This window comes from Mustela nigripes, chromosome 9 (assembly GCF_022355385.1).
Source record: "Mustela nigripes isolate SB6536 chromosome 9, MUSNIG.SB6536, whole genome shotgun sequence".
Lineage (NCBI taxonomy): Eukaryota > Metazoa > Chordata > Mammalia > Carnivora > Mustelidae > Mustela > Mustela nigripes.
In genome coordinates, this window is record NC_081565.1 from 19,443,761 (window position 1) to 19,469,428 (window position 25,668).

The 25,668-nt window shown below is 54.5% G+C and overlaps 1 protein-coding gene across 12 annotated transcripts in view; it reads right to left on the reverse strand.

Moving 5' to 3' along the window:
* The window catches only part of ZNF618 (zinc finger protein 618), a 183,286-nt gene that overhangs the window by 47,610 nt on the left and 110,008 nt on the right, over nucleotides 1-25,668 (reverse strand). For 9 of the 12 annotated variants that reach the window (XM_059410993.1, XM_059410983.1, XM_059410987.1 and 6 more), the window contains exons 3-7: nucleotides 18,392-18,651; nucleotides 9,166-9,261; nucleotides 5,821-5,898; nucleotides 5,202-5,240; nucleotides 337-426 (exon numbers count right to left, since the gene is read on the reverse strand). In XM_059410993.1, the coding sequence (XP_059266976.1) occupies nucleotides 337-426; nucleotides 5,202-5,240; nucleotides 5,821-5,898; nucleotides 9,166-9,261; nucleotides 18,392-18,651 (563 nt within the window). The remainder of the gene's footprint in view (nucleotides 1-336; nucleotides 427-5,201; nucleotides 5,241-5,820; nucleotides 5,899-9,165; nucleotides 9,262-18,391; nucleotides 18,652-25,668) is intronic. The other 3 variants (XM_059410989.1, XM_059410988.1, XM_059410986.1) reach the window with 1 other exon arrangement.

Consider the following 25,668-nt stretch of genomic DNA (forward strand, 5'->3'; position numbering starts at 1 on the left):
GTATGAAATTGTAAAATGCATCTATATGAAATTGCTAAAATTCGACAAATTCTGACCTACAAAAATGGCAATTTCACTTGGACTACCCTAATCAGAATATATGGAATATGATGGGGACCTTCTCTCTCCCAGAACCCTCGAGGGTTGGTCACTTCCCTCGTGGTCTTGGCTGCTGCCTGACCTTCCTCTGGGTGGGAGCAGAGAGGGGACACCTGGGGGCTGGGAGGAGCCAGGTGAGCAGCCCTGGCGCTGGGGGGTGGGGGTGGGGAATGGGGGACGGGATGGGCGCTCCTCCTCACATGACTCTCCTCCCTCGGAGCCAGGGGCACGACTCACCATCCACGGCGTGCAGGTCCCGGTGCTCCTGGAAACAGCTGTAGTACTTGTACTTCTTCCCACAGATGTCACACGTGTACCTGAAATTGTCTGTGGGGGATGGAAAGACACAAGCAGTTACCAGGGCTTCGGTCACATGGGATGGGGATTTGTGGGGGAGGGGGCTAGCTCATCTGCCTTAGGAACCAACATGGGACCAGCCCACACCAGCCCCAACTGGTGCCCCCTGGATAATCACACTCCTGGGAGTGTTAGGGGTTCTTTACACAAGGAGATAGGAGACCTTGGGAACCACCTCAACCAAGCCCCCAAACCCACTCTGTGAGAACCAAATGCCTAAGGGCCGGGCCCCATCTCCCTTCTCGAGGTTACATGAGAGTAACTGTCACTGCAGTCACTACTTCCTGGGCACTGCCCGTGCAAGGGGTCAGGCCAGGCACTTCTTCTGCCTTTCCTCCATTAGTCCTTGTGACTGAGCAGTAACCCCCTGAACACACATGTAGATGCAGGGTCAGAACCCAAGCCCCACAGCCAGGAGGGCCTGTGGTAGGCAGCTTCCCAAGGACCCTGGCCTCTGGGCGTTCACACCCGACGTGATCCCTTCACTCTGAGCCTCAGCTGGGCCTAGTGACTTGCTTCTAATGAAGGGAATGCGACAAAGTGATGGGATGTCGTTTCTGAGATTCACTTACAGAAGACTGTGACTTCCATCTCGTTGCCCAGAGTGTGAGCCAGCTGGGAAAAGTGAGGTCCTCTGCCCCACAGTTTGGGAAAGACCCCGTCTAGTGACAGCCACGGGAGTGCGATAGCATCTCCTTCCCTGGCTGAGCCCTGAGAGGCGCCTCAGCCCTGACCAACACCTCCCCTGCCTCAGGAGACCCACAGCCGAAGGACCCAGAAAAACCACACCTGAGGTCTGACCACATAACCCGAGAAAACCAGCATTTGTTTACATCATTCAGTTCTCGGGAAACTTATACAGCAAGAGGTAACGAACACTGGGCCAGAGTTTGGATGATCCCAGGTCTATCCAAATTCTGAGGCCAGACTCTCTCATGGCATTGCTCTCAGCCCACACCAGCATGGACCTCCCGTGTGTATTCCTTGGGCAGATCTAGAGATGCCCCATTCAACCCCATCTTCCTGACGAGGCCCTGCCCAGGGGGACGGAATGGCTTGCTCAAGGCTGCAGAGTGGGGTGAGGAATGACCAAGATTCAAATATTCACTTCAATCCATGCCATAGCGAAGTCAGGGCACGTGTCCTTTCTCGGTCCGCACAGGCCACCTTGCGCTCCTGACTGAGGCACCAGCCTTCCTACCCATCTTCTACTCCCCAGCACTCAAACACGGGATTTGATGGGACGACCTCCATCCCGAGGCTGCAGTGCCAGGCAATTGTACAGGAAGGTTTCTAGTCCCTGCTTAGCTGAACTTAGGGGCACAAATGACGTCAGCCTTCTCCTTGCCTCTGCCCTCTACCTCTTCCACACTATACCTGCAGGCTCTCAACGTCCCGTCAGGTGCCAGGGCCACACAGACTAACTGGTCCAAGAGAGGCACGCAGTGTCAATACACACAGTCCTGAAGGCCTGGGGACCGGGTCCTGCCACCCCCATGCCTACCCGTGAACTAGCTGGGCAGTGGGGGGCGGGGGGAGAAGGCGGGGTTGGAGGAAGAGAGGCCTGGTCCTGCTCTGCCTCACCCACACTGTCAGCAAGTGCTGACCCCACCTCGAGATTCAGCTTCCCTTCTTCTCCCCCTTATCTGAGGGATGGGAGGGTGGTAATGAGCTGACTTCCACGGCCTCTTCCAGGCTGCCCATTCTAGGCTTCAAGCCTGGCTCCAGCTTCAATCCGGCCTAGACCATAACCACCACCTCATGCCCCATGATGTCCCATCTATACCTGAATCCTCTCTCAGCGGTGGATACCAGGGAATACAGCTGAAGAAGTCAAGGCTGTCCAGGGTCTGGCTCCGGACGGGACCCTGCCCCTGAAATGCCTCTCCCCCACTGGCCAGTGCTGGTTGCCCTCCACAGCTGCTGGGAGCACGTGTCTCACCTCTGCTCACAGAGTGCCCCCCACCACCTCCGAGAAAAAGAGAACCCCTAGCTTTCTAGCACCAAGAAGTGCCATCACCCTGCTCCTCCTTCTCAGCGGGAAGTGTTAGGGGTTCTCAGAATCCCACCCCACACCTCCTTCTCAATGTGCATGGGGACCACGTTCCTGGGCCCACCTAAGGCAGGAGTAGATTAGGACAAGAGAGTTATCCCCAGAGGAAGAAAAGCAAAATGATTTTCTGTCAATGAAACCACAACTTCTGAGCCTCCAAGAGAGATCAGCGTCTCTAGGAACGGCACTGAGCAGCAGTCCGAGGAGATGGGCTCTGGGGTCAGGCTGCCAGACTCCAGCCTGGCTTGGCCACCAAACCAGTGTGACTAATGCTGGACATGCTCCCTAACTGCTGCACCTCGGTCATCTGCAAAATGGGTAGGATGGTCCCTTCATCTCCCAGAGTTGGAATAAAGAATGAGCCAGGACAATGCCTCACAAACAACAGATAGTAGGTAGATGGCACCTAATACTGTTCTGGAAAGGGAATCAATGTAACAGCAGCAAGAGAACCGGATGTGGCGTCAACATTTATTTTCTCAGCTAAGAGATGGGTGAGTGGGTATGGGCCTCCCTTTCAGAGTACACAATTTTTCTAATAACTAAATGAAAGACTCTGGACTAGAAGGAGGGAGGCCTGGTTTCTAGGCCCACCTGAACCACTAACAAGTTGCAGGAGTTCTCTCTGGGACTCAATGCCCTCATCTGTGAAATGGGTAGGCTGGATCTGGTATTCTGGACACAATGCTTTTGGCTCCAGGACTCCATGGTCAGGCTCCTGTCATGAGGCCAGTGTGCGAGGACACCAGGCCTTCTGACCAGGCGCTGCTGGCTTGGGTCAGGGTGGGGATGCACGACTGAGAACAAAATAAAGCACAGTGGCCATGGGGAGAAAACTCCCTAGGCAGGAAGGCGAAAGTGATGGAAAGACTAAAAATACCCCCAACGAGAGTCCTCTACATCCTCTGGGAGCCAAGGAAGCCAGATAGAACACAATGGATCATTGAGGGGCTGCCCGAGAGGCCAGGGGCCCAGAATAGCCAAGGAAGAAATGATAAATAGAGAAGATCTTTAAATGTGTGGCTGACCACAGGCAAACCACGGGAGCCGGGTGAGAAGGAAGCTTCTGAAGGAGAAGGGAGCCAGAGGCCAGACTGCGGCAGGGCTCAGGTAAGAGGGGCAGGCCTACACGGCCCCCGGGCCAGGGTCCTCAGGCAGGTGTCGGGCCGGAGCCTCCGAATGTCTAGAACACAGAAGCTGAGCCTCGGCCCCACCTGCCTCTCACATGATACGGGAATCCAAGGAGAGAGTGGCTGGGAAAGGGCCTCAGAAGAAATGCTTTTTGGACCTAGTACAATTAAGGCCTTTCATTGACCCACACACGTCCTCAATCGGCTTTGTTTGGGATATGGGGAGGGGGCGTATTTATTATTTTTAAAGACCTTCTGCAGCAAGAGGAAAAAGGGTTGACAAACCACGGCCTGCCCACCCTCTGTTTTGGTGCAAAGTTTGCTTCTGTATCATCTCTATGTTCAGGGGTACATGGCAGAGCTGAGTGGTGGGGACAGAGATGTCTGGCCTGCAAAGTCTAAAATATTGACTATCTGGTCCCTACAAAAAAGTCTGCTGACCCTGAGACAGAAAGCTGTTCAGCTCCTTTGATTTTCATAAACCAGAAACACCTGTGTCACCAGTGCCCAGAAACCCCTTCCCAAGGCTAGCATGAATCACTTTCCCAATTTTGTACTTCCTGTACAGAGATCTTAGAGGAGGGGCTCTTGTGCTGGGCTCCTTTGGCTAACGGTTCTGTTTGTGTGTAATCCACGTCGCTGGGAGTAGCCGTACATCCTTCCTTTTTGCTGCTTCACGTGAGCACACCACAAGTGATTTGTCTGTTCACCGAACGCTGGGCACTTGGGTGGTTTCCAGTCTGGGGCTGTTACGAACAGTGCTGCTAAGAATAGGCGAGCTCCCGGGCAGCTGGGTGGCTCAGCTGGTTGAGCACCTGCCTTTGACTCAGGTCATGATCCTGGGATCCTGGGATTGAGCCCCGCATCAGGCTCCCAGCTCCCTGCTCCATGCTCAGCAGAGTCTGCTTCTCTCTGCCCCTTCCCACTGCTAATGCTTGCACGCTCTTTAATAAAAATCTTAAAAAGAAAATATCCACTTCCCATCTTTTGGTGGACATGTGGCACACAGCTCTGTTGGGGATACACCTGCAAGTGGAAAGTCTGGGTTGTGGAGCTCAGGCTCATTGGGCGGGGAGAAGTTCCACTCCAGCCTACGCCCATCTGGCTTTTCTGAGGCCCATGGGTTTCGATCTGGGGGAGGGCAAGCAGAACCCGGTCCTCAGACGGCAAGGCCTTGTGCAGCCCAGACTGGGGAGGGGGGGCACCCAGAGAGGAGCGCCCATGGGTGCCCATGAGATAAAGACTCGAACTAGCATTTCCCAAACACCAGCACTGAGTTTGCCCGTGAGGGGCCCTGAGGAGTCTACGACAAAGTATGTTCATCTTGGCAGAACTCAAGGCTCGGGAACTCAAGAACTCGGGCCAGAGAACCCGTTACTGACAAAACACCTGGTAGCTTCCGCAGGACGCGTGCCACGAACACATTTGGGAAAGGCTGCTCTGAGGTTCCATCCTCCAATGTGAAGACCCTCTGGCCCCAAAGCCTGAACCACAGCCAAGTTGTCTCCCACAGGCCCCTTAGGACAGTCCTGAGGGGGAAAGAACAAGGGGGAAATACTCACTGCCTTGGGAGGCTCCCTCCCCTGAGGTGGCTTCAGTGTCTGCATGAGAGAAAATGAGAAGGAAGTGAACAGACTGGACCCCCCGTGAGGCCGGTGCCAAAGAGCATGAGGGACTAGGGGGAAGACAGTGACCCCAGCACAGCGTGCCCACGACACTCTGTGCCTGTTCACAGCCCTTTCCCTGTGCACCGGCCATCAGCCCCGGACCCATTGGCTATCCTCCCTGGCACCATCTGTCCTGTCCCCTCAGCCTCTCATGTTCAGAATGGAGACAGTGCCCCGACCCCACACCCGGGGAAGCCGAGAAGAGCACACGAGAGGACATGGGAGCACCTTCCCTGCAGAGGCCACCTCCTCCAGGCAGCCCTGATGCATCCTGGGAGAAAGAAGACCCACGTGGAGCAGAAGGCTGGTGGCATGTCCTCCCAACCCCCCACCGGCCCTGTGTGCTCTCCCACATAAGGAGGCCTCTTCTCTCCACCTGGGTCTCCATCCTACGGCACACAGCGGGAGAGAACTGGAGCTCAGGGGTGGGGGGCGGGGGGACTGCAGTCATCATCAGGCCAGGAAGGGAATGGGGAGGTGTGGCTCCCTTCTCTGCTCCCGGGACACCCCTCACCTCGGTGTGCCCGGACGTGGGTCTGGAAACAGTTGTAATACTTATACTTCTTGCCACAAATTCCACACTCATAGGATCCTGGAAAACAAGAAAGGGAGGGACAGGTCAGTAAGTGCCCAATATGTGCAACTATGAGGTCCCAGGAATGCCCCCAAGGATCACAAACTCCACGACCAGTGGGGCACCACGTCCCGTGGGCTGTATTAGCCCCGACAAGCAAACACACAGCAAGGACCAGCAGACACAGCCCCGGGCCAGAAGTCAGGAGCCCGGGGTCTAGTTCCAAGTTTCTGCCCCAACTCTCTAAGTCGCTTCCCATCTCCGGGCCTTAGTTTCCAAATCTGTGAAATGGAGAAGACAACTCTTTCTTAAACTTATTCCTTGGGAGGAAGAAGGAAATGAACCTTAAAGTGCTCTTTCAAAATAAGGAATAAATTGCATCCAAGGAAAGAAATCAACACACACTTGAGTAACTTTTACCTCTCCTCCTTGCCGGGATGGTACAGAGATTAAGAGGACAGTCTTTGAACCAGACGATCTGATCCCTGTCCCTGTTTTGCCACTTACCAGCATCATGCCCTAGGTAATTCCCTTAGACACATTAAACCTCAGTCTGCTCATCTGTCCAATGGGGCTATAAGCACCTACCTTACAGAGTGGCCCTATACTCCTCTCAGGACGTGCCCAGCCCTACTAGAGATGTGCCCTACGGGGAGAGAACCCTTCCCCCCCACCGCAATCTACTGAGAAGCTTTCTTGTTCTCTCAGACATACAGAGACGAACAGGGTGTAACTACTTGACTCTGGTCCTCTGCTGGCCCCTTCTCCCAGGAGCTGGGACTGAAATGGCTGAGTTCCCAATAGGCATTTCAGATAGGTCAAGGCAGAGCCTACCCATACAGAGCACACACGGAAGGCCCACAGAAGGGGGTCAGGCAGAGCCCATCGGACCCAGCCCGGCAGGGGCCCTAGGAGAGGAGGCCCGGCTCATCCCTCAAAGACGCCCGCTGCCACCGGAGGCTGGGCCGCATCCTTCCTAATAGAATGGTCAGGAAGCTTGCACCACACAGAGGCCCTGGCCCCATGCCAGGGTCAGTGCCCTAAAATGGCTGGGGCTAGGGGCCTAGGAATCTGCCTTTTACAAAAAGGTGCCTCCGTGGATTCTGAGCAGACCAGCAACCAGGTTCAGGAACCACTGATTCTAGAATAAGACGGACCCTGGCTGGGCCTCTGTTCCTGACGGGAAAAGTGGATAATGCATGAGCCCAGGGGTTCAGGGAGCGCCCGAATCACCAGCTCTTACTGCCTTTGGCCTCTCCTGGGAGCAGAGGCCTGTATACCAGGCGCAAATTCCAGGTACCAGATTAAGTCTGAGGAGCACTGAGCCTGGCGTCAGAAGGTTCACTCAGCTCTGCCACGGCCCCCAGCGGACAGCAGGCACACCCCTTTTTCCGGTCAGAGCCGCAGCGGCCTCTCCTGTAACCCAGGATGGTGACCCCTACGTCTCACGACCACGATCAGGACTAACAAGACACATCCTGTGAGCTGGCTGTCACACAGGTGGCCTCGCCGCCTTACCCCTGTGGGTCATAGAGGGGACGCTGTCATCCCAACACCAGCGTGGAACTTAGCGGCCTGTTACCCACTGGTTTTATACGTGTTACCCTTGTCTCACAGAGGAAAAAATACAAATACGGGGAGGGCAAAGATGAGACTGGGTATTTGTCTTTAGTCTACTGATCGGCACGCAATGGGGCTCAATAAATCCACGGAGTCCTGCCGTTCTACTCATCTGTCACCGAGTCATAATGACCCCGACTCCCTTCCCGTGCCTCTACCCACTCTTCAGCAGTTTTTGCCAATTCTCCTTCAACCAACTGAGAATTTGTGGAACACCTTCATCGCGCCTGGCACCGAAGCCCCAACCACGAGCAAGTCCATGCGTGATCAGCGCCCTCTGTGACAGGAAAGAGAAACAGTCCACTAGCCAAGAGGACAGGCAGGGTGACAGGGTTACAACAGTGAAGTACTGAATCTGGTGGGCACGGTGCAGGACCCTGATGTGGCCACAGCGAGGGGCCAAGGTCATGGGGGTGAACAAGCAGGAGGCCGAAGTAAAGGGCAGACGGAAGGGAAGGCATCCGGGGAAAGTGGACTCTCGCCCCAGAAGACTTGAGGCCACAACAGGTAAAACTTGGTTCAGATCTGACCTTCTTCCAGATAAAGTCTCTGTGCCCCAGTCCTGTCTCCTCTCTGGCCACAGACCTGGGCCTCAGTTTCACCCCTATCGTCAGTGACCTCAGGACTCTCAAACTGTGTAATAAGTACATGCTGCAGTGGGTCCCCCAACTTGCCCATCTACTTCATCCTGTGGATAACCAGGCCAGGTTCCTCCCAGCTTCACGGGATTTTCCCCTCAACCCACAGAGTGAGCTGAGGATCCTTGAAGCCTTGCTCCTGGATCTCAACCCACACAGAGTAACAGGGGGGTGTAGCCATCAGTCTTGTACCCTCTCCTGGCTCCCCAGGGCAGAGTGGGGGCCCCTTGCCCCATGCACAGAGTCTTAGAATCGCCTCCCAAGGTCCTGCCTGTGTCTCACTCACTCTAAGACCCAGGCTTCAGGTGCTCTGTCTGCAGAGGGGCTGGATGCTCAGGTGGCTGGGGGCTAGGGGCCACGGCCAGGGGAGAGCGCACCAGAGCGGCAGCCCACTGCGGTGGTGACAGCACACCCGCTTCAAATCCAGGCTCACCACCTAAGCAGCCATGGGTCCCAGGCTTCCTCTCTAAGCACAGGAAAATGGTACCCACCTCAAGGGGGCGCTTGTGAGCAGTAATACTGAGCACAGTACAGAGTACAAAGCAGGCACTCAGCACAGCACAGCCGCTGTCATTATCCGCATGTTCCAGAGTTCTTCAGAGCCCAACTTCCAGAACACAGTCCAGGAAAAAGAGACCCATAATGAAGCTAAGCTGGTGGGAGGCACGGTGGTCTTGGGAAGGTGGGGCACAGAGGGAACTTGGGAAGATGTCCTACAGGAACCCTGTTTAACCCCAGCCCTTCCAAAACACTTGGCCACAGGACTCCTTTATATAGCCTTGGCTTGTTTCAAAGTTGCTGCCCACAGCAGGCACTGCCAGAATGGTCCTGGTGTTCTAGACTTGCCGATTTCCACAAGCCGGCATCCCTCCAATGGCCAAGTCCTCCAAGCCCCTGGCAGGCTCAGATGTGCTGCCCTCTGGCAGCAACAGGGCAGATGAGTGTGGCCCCACACGGCCCTGTCTGGCCACGTCCCACCCTCACACTGGCCCCGATCAGGTCCTCCTGTCCCTCGGCCCTCACGTACCAGATGTGTATCTCAACGCTTGGTCAAAAATCCAGGTCCCTGAATAGCGGCTTCGCACCGATCCACCGTGGGGGCTGCTTTCGGGCGCTTTTCCATCTGAATTACGTAAGAAATCAGAAAGAGCCCTTGAAGTTGGGGGTGCTGGGAGGTGCGGAAGGAGCCAGGTGAGGGGGTGCCCCACATCTCAGGAAAGCCAGTCACCTGAGCTGCTGGGGCGGGGGGCCTTGGTTTCTCCATCCACACACAGGAGGGCGACCAAAATCATACGGTCTCCTTTTTTACTGGAGAACTTGTTCTGCCCAAGGGGCAGCACACCTGCCCTGGAAGGCTGGGCTATGGCAGAAAGCAGCAGCCACAGGCCCAAATCCCCCTGAAGTTTGATGTTTTCTCTGTATTCTAGCTCGTGACATAAATAAAACAAAAATTATCCACTGTATGGCTATGACATTACTCCCCCAAAGCCTTCCAGCAAAATGACCCTATAGGGAGGCTATGCCCTGCCTGTGCTGTGGCCCCATTGTCGTCCCCCCACCCCCACCCTCGCCACCCACAGTCACTGAGTACCTCAGTGTGGTGCAGGGGGGCGCTAGCGAGCCTTCCTGGGGATGCTCAGCTTGGACAGCCCCAGGCCCCACAACTGACTCCCTGCCAGGCACACTTCCTCACTCTGCTGGGCTCCCCAGCAACCCTTGTCCTTTGTCACCACCACAGTCTAAGTGATAGGTGCTTAATGCACTTCATTTGAGTCTCCCCTGCGTCTCGGCAGAGCTGGCCTCTGAGCCAGACACACAAGCAGAAGCTAGCCAGGGGTGCAGCCCCGTGGCCAGCTCAGCTCACCCTTGTGCACCTAGCAGACAGAATGATTATCATCCCCATTTCTCAGATGAGGTAAGTAAGAGTGGCTCAGGTCAGCGGTGATCCAGCGCCTGTGTGCACATGTGTGCACGTATGTGCGTGTGTGTGATCGCCACCCCTCTGGGAAAGACCCGAGAAGAGACAGTGCTTTTTAAAATGTGCCATCCACTGGGGGCACCCAGGTCTCGTTCCCATCCTCTATCCTCCCAGAAGTCCTGGACTGCTTGGGACAACTCCATACCCAGTTCACTGATGAGCATGAATGTTCTAGGGGCCAGGCGGTCCAGGGTGGGGGCTACTCAGCTCATGCCTGGCCGGCCTTCCGAGCTACTCTGCTGCCCCCACACCAAGTCATCACTGGATGCCAAGAGAGCTGGGGCTTCCCCCTCAGTCCCAGGGCTCCCCCTAGCACAGCAGGGCAGATGACCCCCCCCTTCGGCCCCTGCTTGCCCCACCGCGTCCAGTCCTACTGCAGGACTCCCAGAGTCCCCCATCCACTCTCACGGCTGCCTGGGGCAGCAGACAGAGCATGCCAGCACACGGCAGCCCAGCCTCTTCTCCCCAACCCCGTCACTAGTGACGCAAGAACCCACAGGCACTGAGTAACAGAACCTGTCTGGCATTTTCTGGAAGCACTTGGCAGACAACCTGGCTTAGCTCCCTCCCTAAGAGTGTGGACCGACCAGGTGAGGTCAGTTGGGACAAGGAGGGGGACTCTAGTTCCTGAGGCCAAGGAGGGAAGAAGTCAGGAAGCTAATGCAGAGAAAGCTGCCCCTGAGGGCCAGGAATGAGGGCAGCAAGCCGCAGCCCTATCATGTGCACCCAGCTAGCTCCAGGCCAGCTCACATACCTTTCTAGATACACAAAATGCAACGAGGCAGAAATCTGGAGCAGGTGAATGAGAGGAAAAACGCAAGAAGGTAGGGGTGTCAAGGAGTCCCGAAACCTCTCTTGGTTCCAGGACCCCGCAGGAACGAGGCCCAGGGCCTGCTGGCGGACAAGGGAGCCAGAGAGGTAAACCATGGACAAGTGGGTTTCCCGAGGCTCTCTGGGCTTGGACTCAGCCCAAGTATCCTTGGGACCAGGGTCTTTCAAGTAGAGTACAAATCACCTGGGGATATGTGAGCACAGGTAGTTTTAAGAGAATCAATACCTTAATCATCAACTTTCAAATATATTCTTCCCTAAAATCAATGTGCTAGGGTGCAGCAGGGGGCGGGGAGGCCCCTCTCAGCGAGCTCTCCTTCCCACGTGTCTCCTCACTGCCACCCTGATACACTACAAGCAAGACGATTCCTCACTCCCCCATCCCACCACGGTGCCCACCATGGGGGCTGCCCATCTCACGGCTCCAAGCAAAGGGGTCTAGGAGGGAACCTAGAATGGGGGCCAAAGCTAATGGCAGGGCACAAGGCCTTCTGGGAATCGGGTGATTTCCAATTCTTTACTCTCAACGAAACGGAAGATGAATCTAATGGAATTACCAGCACAGAGACCCTTAAAAACAGCGTGTGATGACATACCCCATGCGATTTTCAGCACACAACTTGGGAAGAGTTCCAAACATTGAGTGACGCTCAAAACTCCATCCATCCCTGGTTCTTTACCTATGTGATTAAGCTTTCTAAGTACTTACATGTACAGAAACAAACAAACAAACAACAACAACAAAAACCAGGAGTTAAATTAATGCTGAATCTTGCCTCATTCAATAATGAGAAAATATTAATTCATAGAAACAGGAGGCAATTGAAAAAGAAATAAAGCCCCATGCATTTCATTAAGAGATGCATTTCCAATAATTTTTTTTTATGTTTACTGTTTATTCCAAATTTGTTTTTAACAAATGGACTAATACTAATACTAACTCGAGCTGGGGGGGAAAAATGTTTCAAAAAAATAGAGTTTTATGATCCTGACAAATTTTTTAGAAATTTCTATTTCAATTTATGTACATCTTGTTGTGGGAGAGGAGTGTAAAACAGTGATCAATAAAAGACTCTCAGGCATAAAAAATATATTACATTAGGATAAAATCCTGTGAGGGAAGTGGACTGGAAATATGAGTTCAAGGAGAGAAAAGGAAAGATGTAAAATTTCTGACTGTTAAAGATGAGCCGGTTCGCATGTTTTTAAAATGGATGATGGCAGATATTAAACAGCAGTGGCTCTGGATTCTCTCCGATACGTTTAAAACAGTGGTTTCACAGTTGCATTTCCAAAAATGACACTTTTTTTTTTTTTTTACACAATACTCCAAAAATTAGATCCTTTGCGATTATTTAAACTTTGGATAAAAATGTGAATGTCAACTCGAAAATATGAAAGCATATAAAATTTCTCAGAATTCTTTTAGGACGGGATGAGCATAAAAAGTTGAAAGCCACCAGCCCGTCAGGTTCTTGGCTGTCCAGATGTGCCAACGTCCTGAGGCTCCTGCAAACACTGCTGGGAGCTATTTTGCATTTTCTGTCTCTCCGTGTAAAAAACTTTCATACCTGTTACCTCCCTGTGCCCCCAACATGCCTCCTGGAAAGACAGGCAGACGTTCTTACACCCACCAATCTATGAAGACAGCACGGTTCAGAGAGGTTAAGGGTCCCATCTGAGACTCTGCCATGGGGCAGATGCTGGGACTCTTGGATTTACAGCCCAGGGACCCTTTCCCGTGGGGACCCTCCACCCAGGACCCCTTCCCACTCTGAACCACCCGCAGCAGAGCTAAGACGTGCCTGGGAGGGTGGCCAGAACCCCTCCTTCCCACACGGCTGCAGCAAAGGGCTGAGGGCTGGTTCTGGCAGGCTCCGGGGTGAGGCCTGCCAACCACCCACTGAAACAGGAAACTATCAGCTGGCCTGATATGGGGCAGGACCTGGCACCTCCGTTGCCCGCATTTGTCACAGACCCAAATCCACGTGGCCAGGTCTGAATGGCTGCCTGCCCTCCTACTGCTCCTTCCAGAGCTGCAACAGAGCCACTACCCCCTTTCCCTGTGCCGCCTCCCCCGGGCAGTCCTGTGGGCATGGAAACACCTCTACCCACCGTGCTCAAAGCTCACTGCTTAAAAACACCCGTGCAGTCCTCCATCTGCTCCTTGACTCTGCCTCCTGAACCCCATCCAGTGATTTCCGGGACAGAACTCATGCCCTCCCAGGCCTGTATCTGGTTCCAGAAAGTTCCCACAGTCACACAGGTTCCTGTTACTGAGCTGAATTAACTGGTGATGCCCCTTTACCGGTTGGGGCCAGGCGAAGCACATCCACTCCTTCCCCTCCTACTCAAATGCTTCCAGTCATGACTACCTCTATCCACCCCCTCCACTGGACCCCTAGCACCGGCCCCCACCCCCACTCTGTTTCTCCCCAGGACAAAGAGCCCTTAGCTCTTCCATGGGGCTGGAAATAAGCTGGTTGGCCCACACCCCATATCTGAGGAAGGGCCCCACTGGCTGGATTGCTCCCTCTAGGGGCTCCTGCACCACTGGTCTCTAGGCACCTGCCGTTCTCCCTGGGCTCCCCTGACATGTACGCTCCCCAGAATTAAGGACCAATGTCTCACCATACAGAGACGAGCACCCACTGCTGGGTAGTACCTTCTGACCACTAAGATGGGATGCGAGCATCCTTCTCTCTCAGAACCAGGAAACGCTGCATGGACTGAACGTCCTGGCTGCTCTAAACCCAGCTTGCCCTGTCTTCACCATCTAGGACAAGAACAGCAAGTAGGTTTCCGCTTGCTAATTTTCAACCCCAGCTGCCTGGCAGTGCCGTCCAGTGGACTGTGTTGAGGAGGACGCAGAGGCACTCTGCTGCTGTCCCTGGTGACCCGTCAGCGACACCGGCTGCTGAGTGTGGGCGGAGGTGGCAGCAACGGGAGCACCCTGTGTTCAACACTCCTCGTGGGGTTCTCAAAACCTTAAGTGTGGATCCAACCTCCCTCGGGGCTGCTGTGCCGAGATGCGCATGTAGCCAGCCCATCAGGTGTACACAGGCCATCGGTGACCTCACTTCCTTTCACTTCTGGTTTTATCCAACAGAGTCATCGAGTTCAAGATCATCTCAGCACTTCTGGCTCAAAACCCCTGGTTTCCCCCACACTGGCTCCAATGGTAGTGACGTTCTTTCTAAGAGCGAGAGATCGCTTTCTCAGCACAGGAACTTCTGGCAGCCGGGAAACAGCCGTCCCCACTGCAAGCCTGGCAGCCAGCCTCCTGGGCACTGATGCCCCTTGCCTCTCCCAGCCTGAGAAGCTGCCAGATGCCATCGCCCTCAGGTCCAAGTCCCGGCTCCCCCACGGGAAGTGCGCTGGGTGAGGTCTGTGCCACTGGAAACTGTCTGATGGCCGCGACAGGGCCAGCGAGGACCTGCGGATGGGGCAAGGTTCCCGCATAGCACAGCACTGAGTGACCACGAGGGACACTGTTCTATTCAGTAACTGAGGCCGGCTCTGAGCCCTGAGTGTGGTTGGGGGAGCGGGGCACTCTGGAGGCCCTTGGGTGCACAGAACTTCATGCTTCCCCACCAAGCGGCTGGGGAACATGTTCCTTAACTCCACGCCACCCAGCCTCTGTGGCACAGGTGCATTTAAAGAGATGGCTCTAATCAGTATTCGGCCCCTGGCCAGATCCCCAGAAGTGCTTTCCCTCCTTGTTTTCCTTCCAGGTGGGACAGGGTCGCTGTGAGGTGGATAGTCCCTTCACAAAGTGGAAGAAAATGCCACTGATTCGCTCTGTGGACCACTCCGAACCACTCTTTTCCTTTCTGTTGGCCTCTGTTTGCCCCTTTATAAAATGAGGGGATAAGAGGTGTCAAACCCGTAGCAGACAGAGCCCCAATACCTATTCCCACATCTGTGGCAGACATTAATAATCGATCATGCTTAATCATGCCGCCCCTTTAGAACCTTTAACACAGAACCCCTAATAAACAGCAGCAATTACTCAGACTTGGCCCACAAGATGAAACCTACTTGCCATCTTGAGAACAGCTGAATTTGAAAGGTTCAATTCTTACATCAATTTTTATTTTAATGCTTTTCTTTTCTAGTACTGAGGCCAAGCCAGATTTCTCTGAACCTGACCCTTGACAGAAACTACACCCCCAAGGAGGAAGGTCTGCCCCAACAGATGCAAGATGAGCCTTGATAACCAACAGGGAAGGTCCAGGCCCTGCCTGCCTTCGGGGTTCCAAAACGGTGGCTCCACTCCCCCTTGCCACTGTGGCGGTAGTCCTTTTTCAATAAGGATCTACCAAAAGCAGGTTACTTAGCAATGTCACCACATACCCAAAGTCCCTGGATTCTAGGGAGGCAGCACTAGCAGGGGCTCCGGGGACGGCACAGGTTGTCCTGTTCAGATGAGACCATGGAGGCTCAATTAGAACTCACGTCCTCTGACACCTCACCCAGAGCCAACTGCTTCCCCAGCCCATTTATTCTTTCTCTACACCACCTTGGCGTATTTATTTCTTAGGCTTCAGAAAAATGCAGGAACTATTACTACTCTTCCCCCTTGAAGAGGTACTTGAAAGAGGCCCTCTCTTCCCTGGAAGAGCAATACTAATTCTACTGATAAAAGCTAGTCTTTACCAAGTACAATGCTGAGGGCTTTACAGACCTCACCTCACTGAATCTTCGCACAACCCCACGAACTGGCAGTTCTGAGAACTGAGGCACAGGGAGGTCAAGCAGCCTGCCTGACGTCCCACAGCTGTTACATCAGAGAGCCTGGATGCACTCAGAGACCGAGCTCTGAGCTCATCTCCCTTGCACAAGGCTGTTCTCTTCCATTGCCTCTTTTGATCTGCACACCCGTGAGTGGGCAGGACGGGGAGCCTCACTGAACAGAAGAGGACACTAGGGCACCGCAAAGCCAAGAACCCTGCCACTGAGCGGCCACCGAGCTGGAAACCACCATCTGTGGCCGGCAGCTGGCGCAGGGAAGACTCCCTCTGAACATTCGCTAGCATGGCTGCCCTAGGCCTTCCCCACCGAACCCCGACTGCTGGCTCCGTCCCAAAATTCAGATTCACCTGCTCTTCACTGAGCATCTCCTGGGGAGGAGGCAGAAATAGCTCCTGAGTCCAGTGAGTCTTAAAACACAACCAAGTGAGCAAGGGCACGTCCTGTCTTGAGTCAGTGGCAGATCCCTAGTGGCTAACACTGTCCTTAGACCCAGGGAACGCATACTGATGGAGGAAGGCCAGACACAGGCTCCTGAAAAGGCCCTTCTTCCCCTGGGCTTATTAGCACCGGGCTGTTACTCAAGCTCTTCACCACGTACTGCTGGGTCATCCCAGTTCCGTCACGTGGGAGGACGACATCTCCTGGCCACCTGCAGTTGGGTAGGGCCATGTGACTTATGTAGCCAGTGACAGGGAGGGGACTTGACTCAAAAAAAAAAAAAGGGTAAAAACCCTCTGGGCTGCAGCAGGTAATAGCCAGTATGAATCCCTCCAGAGCTTGCTTTCTTTCTGTCCCTTGGCCAACAGCATTTCACACAATGGCTGCTTTCAGCCTGGGTCCAGAGCAGAGCCCCAGATGACCTACAACGTACACGCAGTGTGACCAAGGAAGAAACCTTTGTGGTTCTGAACTACCAAGATCTCGTTACTTTCAGGATCTGTTGTGACTGGGGCATAACCTAGCCCCATCCTGAGAGTTATGACACTGATGTCAGTACTGCCCCCTAGAAGCTGGTACCTTGCTGGACATTGTGGGGTGGAAGCAGCAAACCCCGAGACACAGATCAGACAAGTCCCGATGCACCAACCTCCATGGGCTCCTAGTCTTGTGGCAGAGGTAGGCACAGACAAGGTCCCTCTAATCTCAAACAGATCATGGGGAGTACCCAAGTGAGGGGCAAGGTAGAAACAGAACACACTGACTAGAAGAAAGTCAAGAAGGCTTCTGGGAGGAAGTGGCACTGGAGCTGGTCTTGAAAGACGGGCTGGATCTGGGCATGCGCACATGGGCAAAGGAACTGCAGGGAGAGGACTGAGTACCAGCGAAGGGCAAGAGATGCCGTGGAAAGGCAGTGTGTGTGCTGGAATGCAAGGTCTGAAAAGGTCATAAATAAGAAATAGGCATCAGGCTATAGGCGATCTTGATACTACGGCCTTGACCCTACACACAGTCGGGAATCCCAAGTTTATAAGCAGAGAGTGACATGGTCAATGACTTGTTTTTCCCAAGGCCCCCGGCAGCCAGAGTAGAGGTCAAGTGAGGGCAGAGAGACACGAAGGCATGGCTGTCTGCAGGATGCCACATGGCCCAGGTGGGCGGACAGAGAACAGCCAGGAAACGGAGGATGAGGCTGAGTCCTGGCAGTTGGGAAGAAGAGGCAAGAGGACTCGAGTGTGAACTTGGGGACAGAGACAGAGGGGAACCTCTACACGAGGTCCTGCATGCCACACGTGGGACATGAGCCCAGGAGTCTGGAGCAAGTGAGGGAGGGGGAGGGGGCGGCGTGTCGAAGACGGGGAGGACCGTGCGGATGGGAACAGACCCGGCAAGGCCTTGGCGCCAGGCTAAGGCCCGCAGACTTTATTTTACACACCAGGGGTTGCCAACCTGTGCCACGGAAGGACCCGGACCCCCAGATAGGTTCTGTTAGGCAGATTTCAAAAGTCAAATTAGTCGCGAACACCTAAAGCCAAAAGAATTCACATCAGATGTTGCATTTCAGGCCTGTGGCATGTCCACGGAGATCCGGCCACACAGAGCCTGTCTCCCACCTCGTTAGCGCGGCCACGGAGGACAGAGCCGCTCCATGTATGCGCTGGGCCTCACGGGCATCTGAGTCTGTGACCCTGGTAGGGGTGCAGGCAGCCTCTGAGGGGACTCCCCTAGTGGGGGAGCAAGGACTGCTACAAAGCTCGTTTCCACAGAGCTCCTCTGAGCCTGACCCAGTCCAGAAGGGGCAGGGGAAGGTGCTGGTCTGTCACCAATGTGATCCGGCCCGGGGTACCTGCTCCAAGCAGGACAGCAGTGCCGCCTTCAGGAGCCCGCGGTAAAGCCAAGGAAGAAGAAACGCAGGCGGGCGTTTAGGACAACGAGCGATGTGTCTGTGCCAGACCCACGTGGGGAGCATGGGTGCCCCCAACCTGAGGGGTTCCCCACACCTATACAAAGTCCAGGCATCTGACCTGAACAAAGTCTTAAAACACAGGCTGGGCTCTGACACGTCAGGTGGAAAGAAAAGCGGTCCAGACCCGGGCTGTACAAGCCAAGGGCAAGTCTAAGGAGACTAGGTCCTTCCCTGAAGGCAGCGGGGAGCCACTAAAGGCTCTCTCAGCCAGGGAGAGGCAGGCCTCTGCTCTTCAGACTCCGACCACCCTGGTCCCAGCCCCGACCCTCTCAGGCAGGCACTCACCAAGCGTCTGCTGGTTGCGGACACCACCGATCACCACGCAGATCTCGGCGGGCACATCACCTGTCCCATCCTTGCCGACCGCCTTCTTCTCCTCCTTGGCCTCCCCCTGCCAGATCACCTCCTGGATGTAGTCATCAGGTAGCTCGGTCTTCACCTTCACCTCCGTCATCGTCCCCTGCTCGGCACTCAGCGAGGCCTCAGCCGGCGCGGGCTCTGGCCCCTCCACCTTGGTGCTCTTCTGGCTGCGCTTCAAGCGCTCCCTGGGCGAGAAGAGAGTCCGCTCAGTGTGGACCCGGAGCCAGCCCCCAGACCCACCTGGGAGCCCACTGGCCCAGGGGCTTGCAAAATGTTTAGCTACGAATCTCACCCTGAAGCACACGAGCCCCACAGCAGCCCCTCGGCGGTCTTCCTGGGAACCCACTGTGCTCGGAGGAACACAGTTTGAAAACCACTGGACTAGTATGGCTCCAGTTCCACCCATTTTACAGATAACGGAAGCTGGGCTCTCCTCAAGAGAGCTAAACTCTTTTAACTGGAGTTATGAAAGGCCTACAATGGCCGCTCTGGATGGCTGGGATCAGTTCTTATCAGTGTGCATACACATCAGCTGAGAATATGGGCAAAATGCCGATTCTGGTTCAGCAGGTCTGGGGTTTTGCTTGAGAGTCTGCTTCTCTAACAAGCACACAGCCGAGGCCGGGGCTGCTCACCTTCAGTCAACACTCTGAGCATCAAGAGTTGAAGTGATGTGTGCAAGGTGCCCCGTGCCGTTCCTTCCCCTCCTTGGCAGAAGGGCTAGAGAGTTCATCCACGCTCCCCTGTTCCCGGCAGACAGACAGGCCACTACAAGCCAAAAGCCCCACTCGAACCAACACTCTGGCCTCTAGGTAGATCTTCAAATATGGGAAGACATCCTTCAGGTCATGAGCTCGGTGCAGAGGGGGACAGGACCCTGGTTACTACTGAGCCTCCTTCATGAGGGGCCCACCGCGGCCCGGAACAGAGCTGGCACGTGTCCAGCCCCACACACGACACTGGGAGAAAGGCCGTGACAGGGAGCCAGGTCCCTGCCATCTCTCGAGCAGACGGTTCGGTGGGCTGCTATCCTAAGGGCCCCCTTGGCCTTTTGGCAGGGGGTTCATCATCACCACTGCCATCTCTGAGGTATAGGAGCCAAGGTGCGCGAGAAAGGGGAGACCACATCACGGTCCAGGCTGGGGGTGCCGCCCTGCACATCTAGCCCTCTCCATGGACTGCACCTTAAGGCCTAGGCTCGAGCCACGCTCAGGCAAGACCCACTAGCACACCGACTAGAGGTGCCAGGCTGGGAGGGAGGGACGCAGGTTCAGACCCTGGGTCTGCAGTGGGCTTGCTGTGGGACTCTGGACAAGACCTTGCTCTGCTCTAGGCCTCAGCGGCTCCATCCGTCACCAAGTGCTCTGCTCTAGGCCTCAGCGGCTCCATCCGTCACCAAGTGCATGAGTCTGCTCATAATCTTGGTCCCTCCCAGCTCTGAACTTGCTCTTGGGTTGGGGAATGGAAGAAAGAGAGGAGGAGGGTCCCAGCTAACGAGGAGGGAGCCAGGAGAAGGCACTGGGGAGGTGTTAGTTATGGCCTGAATTGTATTCCCCCCACCTCCAGTTCCTATGGTGAATTCTTAAGCCCCACCATGACTCTAACTGGAGACAGGGTCTTTAAGAGATAATTAAGGTTAAATAAGGTCATAAAAAGTAGAACCATAATCTGATGGACCTGTGGCCTTAGAAAAAAGGGAAGAGAGAGCTCTGGGTACCCCCCCCCCCCCGCCATGGGAGGGCACGGAGAGAAGGTGGCCTCACCAAAAACCCACACTGCGGGTGCCCTGATCTCACACTCCCACCCTCCAGGACCACGTGACGATACATTTGTCCAAGCCACTCTGTCTGCGGTCTTCCGTGATGGCAGCCCGAGCAAATACACACGACTCAGATGGGACAGCTGGCGTGAAGCACAACCTGGGGGGAGCCAGCCAGAAGCCAGGGCTGTCCCATCAGCCACCTCCTTGCTGGGGTCACCTAAGCCGGCTGGCCTAACCTTAGAGCCCGAGTTTTTCCATCTGCAAAACGGAGCTAATGGGACTGTCAGTGAGATGTCAGCCAACGAACCGAACACGCACCACAGCAGCTGGCCTGTAACAGCTAACGAGACACGGCCATCATCGCTATTATTAATAATGACAAAGTGTTACGGCATCTTGAGCACTCAGTGGGCCCAACGATGCTTCCTCCTGACGTGTCAGCCACACTAGGGCCACCGGATGCCGTCCGACCGTTTGCCCTTCTCCGCAGCAGGAAACCTGAATCGGGATGGTTCGATCGCCTCTGGGATCACTTCTTTTACTGATTTAATAAATTCTGAAGTTCTTCCTATGGGCTGGGACTATGCTAACATACAGACTTCTTTTCAGCTTGGGAACAACTGCGGAGGAAGCCTTAGGATGATCTGTTTTACAGAAAAAGAAACGGAGGCACTGAAGAGGAGAAATAACATGGTCCAAGTCACACAAGTAGGAAGACGTGGGACCAAAATGGGATGCAGGCATCTTGGTTCTTAGCCTCGGTGCACTGCGGTTAGGGGAGAAACCTGCAGAGGGAAGCCTGCCCACCTGCTCCTGGGGCAGTCCCCATGTCTCCTACTCCTGACCTTCTGCATCCAGAACAGACTCAGAACCAAGGTGTAAGTGGGGGAGCAGGGCAAGGCAGGCCGCCTGCCTTTTCTGGCTGCTGCTTCCTCAGAGGGGGCTATCTTGAGTTAGAGCCCCCGAGCTGAGGACTAGCGCCCCCTTTGAAGGGAGCAAGACAACCCATCCCCCACTTTATAGTTGTCACAGGGCCAAAAAGCCTCAGGCTCAGTGAGGCCCCAGGAGCCACAGGACCAGTGGGTCTGAGAAGTTAACAGGGGAGAGCTATGGCTTCAGGGAAGGAAGATAATCTGCCAGCCAGCCAGCTACAGAAGGTGACATCCTGGGGGCAGGGGGGTCCTCCCCAGCACCGGAGCACCAGAGCAGAGGTGCGCGGATAGCCTGGCAAGAACGGGGCCATCATGGATTCAGATGGAAGATTCTGTGAAGGTGGATGGTTGGTCACACAGCCAATCTCAGAACTGCCGCTCTCAAGCTCTGGGTTCTTGTGCAAATGACTCCAAACTCCCTTCCACACCTCAGTCTTCATACCTCTACAGTGGGGACACAGCACCTGCCCCACAGCGCCGCGATGCAGAGACAAGCCAAGGTTTGCAAGGGACCCGGAACGGGGGACCCGTGGAGACATTTACGCACGTCGACTGTCTCACACGGTGCCAGGGAGGGAAGGATGCAGAGGACACAGGGGAAGGGCCTGCCATGGCACAGACATCACTGCAGGGGCTGTGGAGATTGTAAATCAACAGGGGTTCAGGTCCCATCATGATCGCATCCCGGCTGGTGACCCTGAATGAGCCTATTTCCACATCAGTGAAGTGGGGAGCCCCACATCCACTCAAAAGGTCTTGTGAAGTTCAACCGCAAAAATGTAGATCCAGGACCTCGTCTAGAGGGACTCAGAGCAGAGATGCTCATGACGATGGCGACTGCTAACAGTTACTGAGACTGCTGCTCCCTGACCGAGACCACGCAGACACTAACAAGGCCCTGCTAGTCCTAAGGCTTACAGGGCACGGCGTGGAACATGGGGACCCCGTCAGGGCCTGAATGCCAGCCCACAAGTCTCGGGGGCTTGGCCCTGGCTCGTCCTGACCCTGACTGCACAAAGGGTTAAGCCCCAAGGACAGAGCAAAGGCACTTCCAGAACAGCAAAGAGGCCCCCTAGAGACACAGGTCCCCTGCCTGTGCTCCCGTGACAACTGAGGTCACAAGGAGGGAAGGGAATAGAACAGACTCTCCCCCTTCTTCCCTGCCAACCTTCAGAAGCCGAGCCTGAGGTCTATGAGCACTTGCCCATCCCACCTGAACGGACTCAGTGTCCCCGCCTGCTCTCAAGGACCCCACCAGCATTATGATGTGCTGGTGGGAAGGAGGAGCTGCTAGAATCAGACAAGCTGGGCATCCATACACCCTGTGACCTTGGGCTAGGCTCCCTGAGCCTCAGTTTCCTCGTCTGTTAAAGAAGGACCATGATCCCTGACAGCTTGGGGATGGGGAGATGAGCCAGGGAGCCGGGCAGGGTAGATTTCCAGGCATGGCAGCTGCCATTATGCCACTGTCACTAATTCATGGGGACGCCCCCACCTTTGGGAAGCCTTCCCAGCTTGCTCAAGGGGGAGTTAGACCCCCTTTCTGAACACCCACTGGGACCCCACACGAGACTCTTAAACTGGGAGCCACGTGTGCCATCCTGTCGCCCACAGACTCTCCTTTAAATGGGACAACACCCCCTCCCCCGCCCAGCCTTGACGGCACCAAGGACACTGGCAACTTCTCTTTTCCTGGCTTCGTGCTTTAGATTTATAAGCCTAAATGTTGCTTTTCTCGGGTGCTTTGCATTTAATTAGGTGTCCTAATAACAATGGAATCACTGAAGTACTTATATCACTTTGAATTAGTGGTGTAGCATCTTCTAACTTCTTTAAAAAAATTTTTTTTCATATATCATTTTTTAAAATAGAGCTCATTATTTTAATTATATCCATTTAAATGTACAGTGGAGCCCTTGGATATTCTCAGCACGAATCATTAGGTATATTAGTGAAAAAGCACTCGGAATCTATCTCCATGCTGACACTCCATAATCTATTCTATTTGTGTCGCTGTAAAATAGATTTATATATAGATAACTACAAAATAGTTGCTCAAGATATGCTATGAATTTTATATTTAACCTGAGTCACACTTCAACATAAAATCTAAAGTCAGGCACTAAAAAGGATATTTCTCTGTAAGTAGATATCGTCTGTGGCCACTGGTTCCTGCTCACGCCAGAATCCCAAGGGAGAAGCCAGACCCAGTGGTCCCTGCCCAAGGATTTTCCCAAGAGCACTGACCCTTCGTTAAGGCAATGGCTCTCAAAGTGTGTTCCCTGAGGGCCTAGGGGCTCCACAGCGTTGGGTCAAAAGCACTCTCGAGGCCTCAATAAAGAGGGTGGCGATGAGTGGGGCTCCAAGACCCCTGCTCCCTCTTTGATTTATAGCCTAAGGTACGTATACATGGGCTTCTATCTCCCTGTTGTGGGGTAAACAGTGCTCCCCTATTCAAGATATCCCCATGTCCTAATCCCCAGAATCTACTGGAAAAAGGCTCCTTGCAGATGTATTTAATTTCAGGATAAGATGAGAATCATGGTGAATTACCTACGTGGGCCCTAAATGCAATGGTAAGCATCCACATAAGAGACACACGGGGCCTATGACGGGCAGAACAGGGGACAAGGCACAGAAGAGGAGAAGGCAACATGACCACGGAGGCCAAGACTAGAACGACGCGCCCACAAAGCAAGGAATCCGATGGCCACGAGAAGCTGGAAGAGGCAAAGGACTGAGTCTCCCCCAGAGCCTCTGAAACAGCACAAGTTTCTGGTTGAAGCTCCCCTGGTTTATGGCAAACTGTTACAGCAGCCACTGGACACTACTAGGCGGTGTCAGACTAGCCCTGGAGAACCAGCTCCACCGTGGTGAAGTCTGCAAGCCGCTCCCCTCTGTTTTCTTGTGCCTCCTTCTTACTCACTCCCAGTGCTGCATGTGGCCCCTCCGATGTGCCTGCACAGCCTGCCTGGGAAAGTTTCAGAAGCAAATCTCTTCTTCTGGGTTTTACCAGATGGTTCTTCAAGTGTTTCTATTTTTTTTTTAAAGATTTAATTTATTTATTTGACAGACACAGAGATCACAAGTAGGCAGAGAGAAAGAGAGAGAGAGAGAGAGAGAGAGAGAGAGAGGAGGAAGCAGGCTCCCTGCTGAGCAGAGAGCCCGACACGGGACTCGATCCCAGGACCCTGGGATCATGACCTGAGCCGAAGGCAGAGGCTTTAACCCACTGAGCCACCAGGCGCCCTCTTCAAGTGTTTCGACCCTCCCCAGAGAGGCATTCACGAGAGCCCTGGAGCCAGATGCAGAAACCGAAGCCCAGCACAGGGCCCGAGCCTATTTGGTTCACTTCCACGTCCCAGGCCGAGCACCAGGCCTGGGGCACAGCAGGACCTCAGTCCACACTGGGAATGAAGGGCATGCCCAAGGTCACACAACTTCCAGAGACCAAGAACAATTTTTCTGACTGCCATCCTAGTGCCGTTCCCACGAAGCCAGACAGCCTAAGACAGTACAACCAAAATAACGCTGCCAGTGGACTTGGGGCCCAAAGACAAATGTCACTTTGGCCACGTTGGAGAAGGCAGGGGATGCCATGTGGCCAGGAGCCAGACAACTCTGTTCTGGGTGTAATTCTCCATCATTGAAGCTCTACCAACTCACAGTAGTTATGCGGGTTCTCCACACGCTGGACGCCACCTTGTTTTTGCCTGACTCAGTTTCCCCATTTGCATGACGAGTGCACTGGAGTCTAAGGCTGTGACAGAAGCCAGACCTCCCCCAGCAGGGTGTGTGCCCCTTCTTGCACAGGCTTGGGACCAGTGCCCCCATCTGTGTCCCAAGGCTCGGCCTGAGGACCACCCCACCACCTGCAAAGGCTCCGCTCACTCACCCCAGTACTTCGGCCCCCTGAAACAATGAGAAGGGTGGGTGCAAAAGCTCTAATCGCAGTGTGTAAATAATGACTCGTTAACTCCCACTAGAATAAAACTTCATTAAAAGACTCTGCTCATTAGGAATGAGGGTAAAGGAGCCTCAAGCTGAGCTTAAATACACTCTCCACAAATGCACAGATGTACAGGTTGTTAACAGAACTCACGCACACCTAAGCCATGACCTCCGGGGCTGCGTGGACCCCGCTGCGGAGGCTGACCACTGACCCAGTCCACCAAGGCTACCCATGTGCCCACTCCTGATGACCTAAGAGCTGCAAATGACTCTTCGCTACTCACAGGTGTCAGCAGGCCCGTTCTTGGCAAGGCTTCCAAGTCCAGTGAGGTTTCTGCCTCCCCCACTGCACCAGAGCTGCTCTTCCCAAGGCCTCCCATGACCTCCATGCTCCTAGAGCCAATGGTCCCTTCTCGTCCTCGGCCACCTCGTCCTCTGTCGGCAGCCTCGGATGAACCTCCTTCTCCCCCATCAAACTCTGTGTGCCCTTTGGCTCTGTGCTCAGCTGGGGGGCCTCCTACCTCCTACCCTTCTCTGTCCCCTGCTGATTCCTCTTC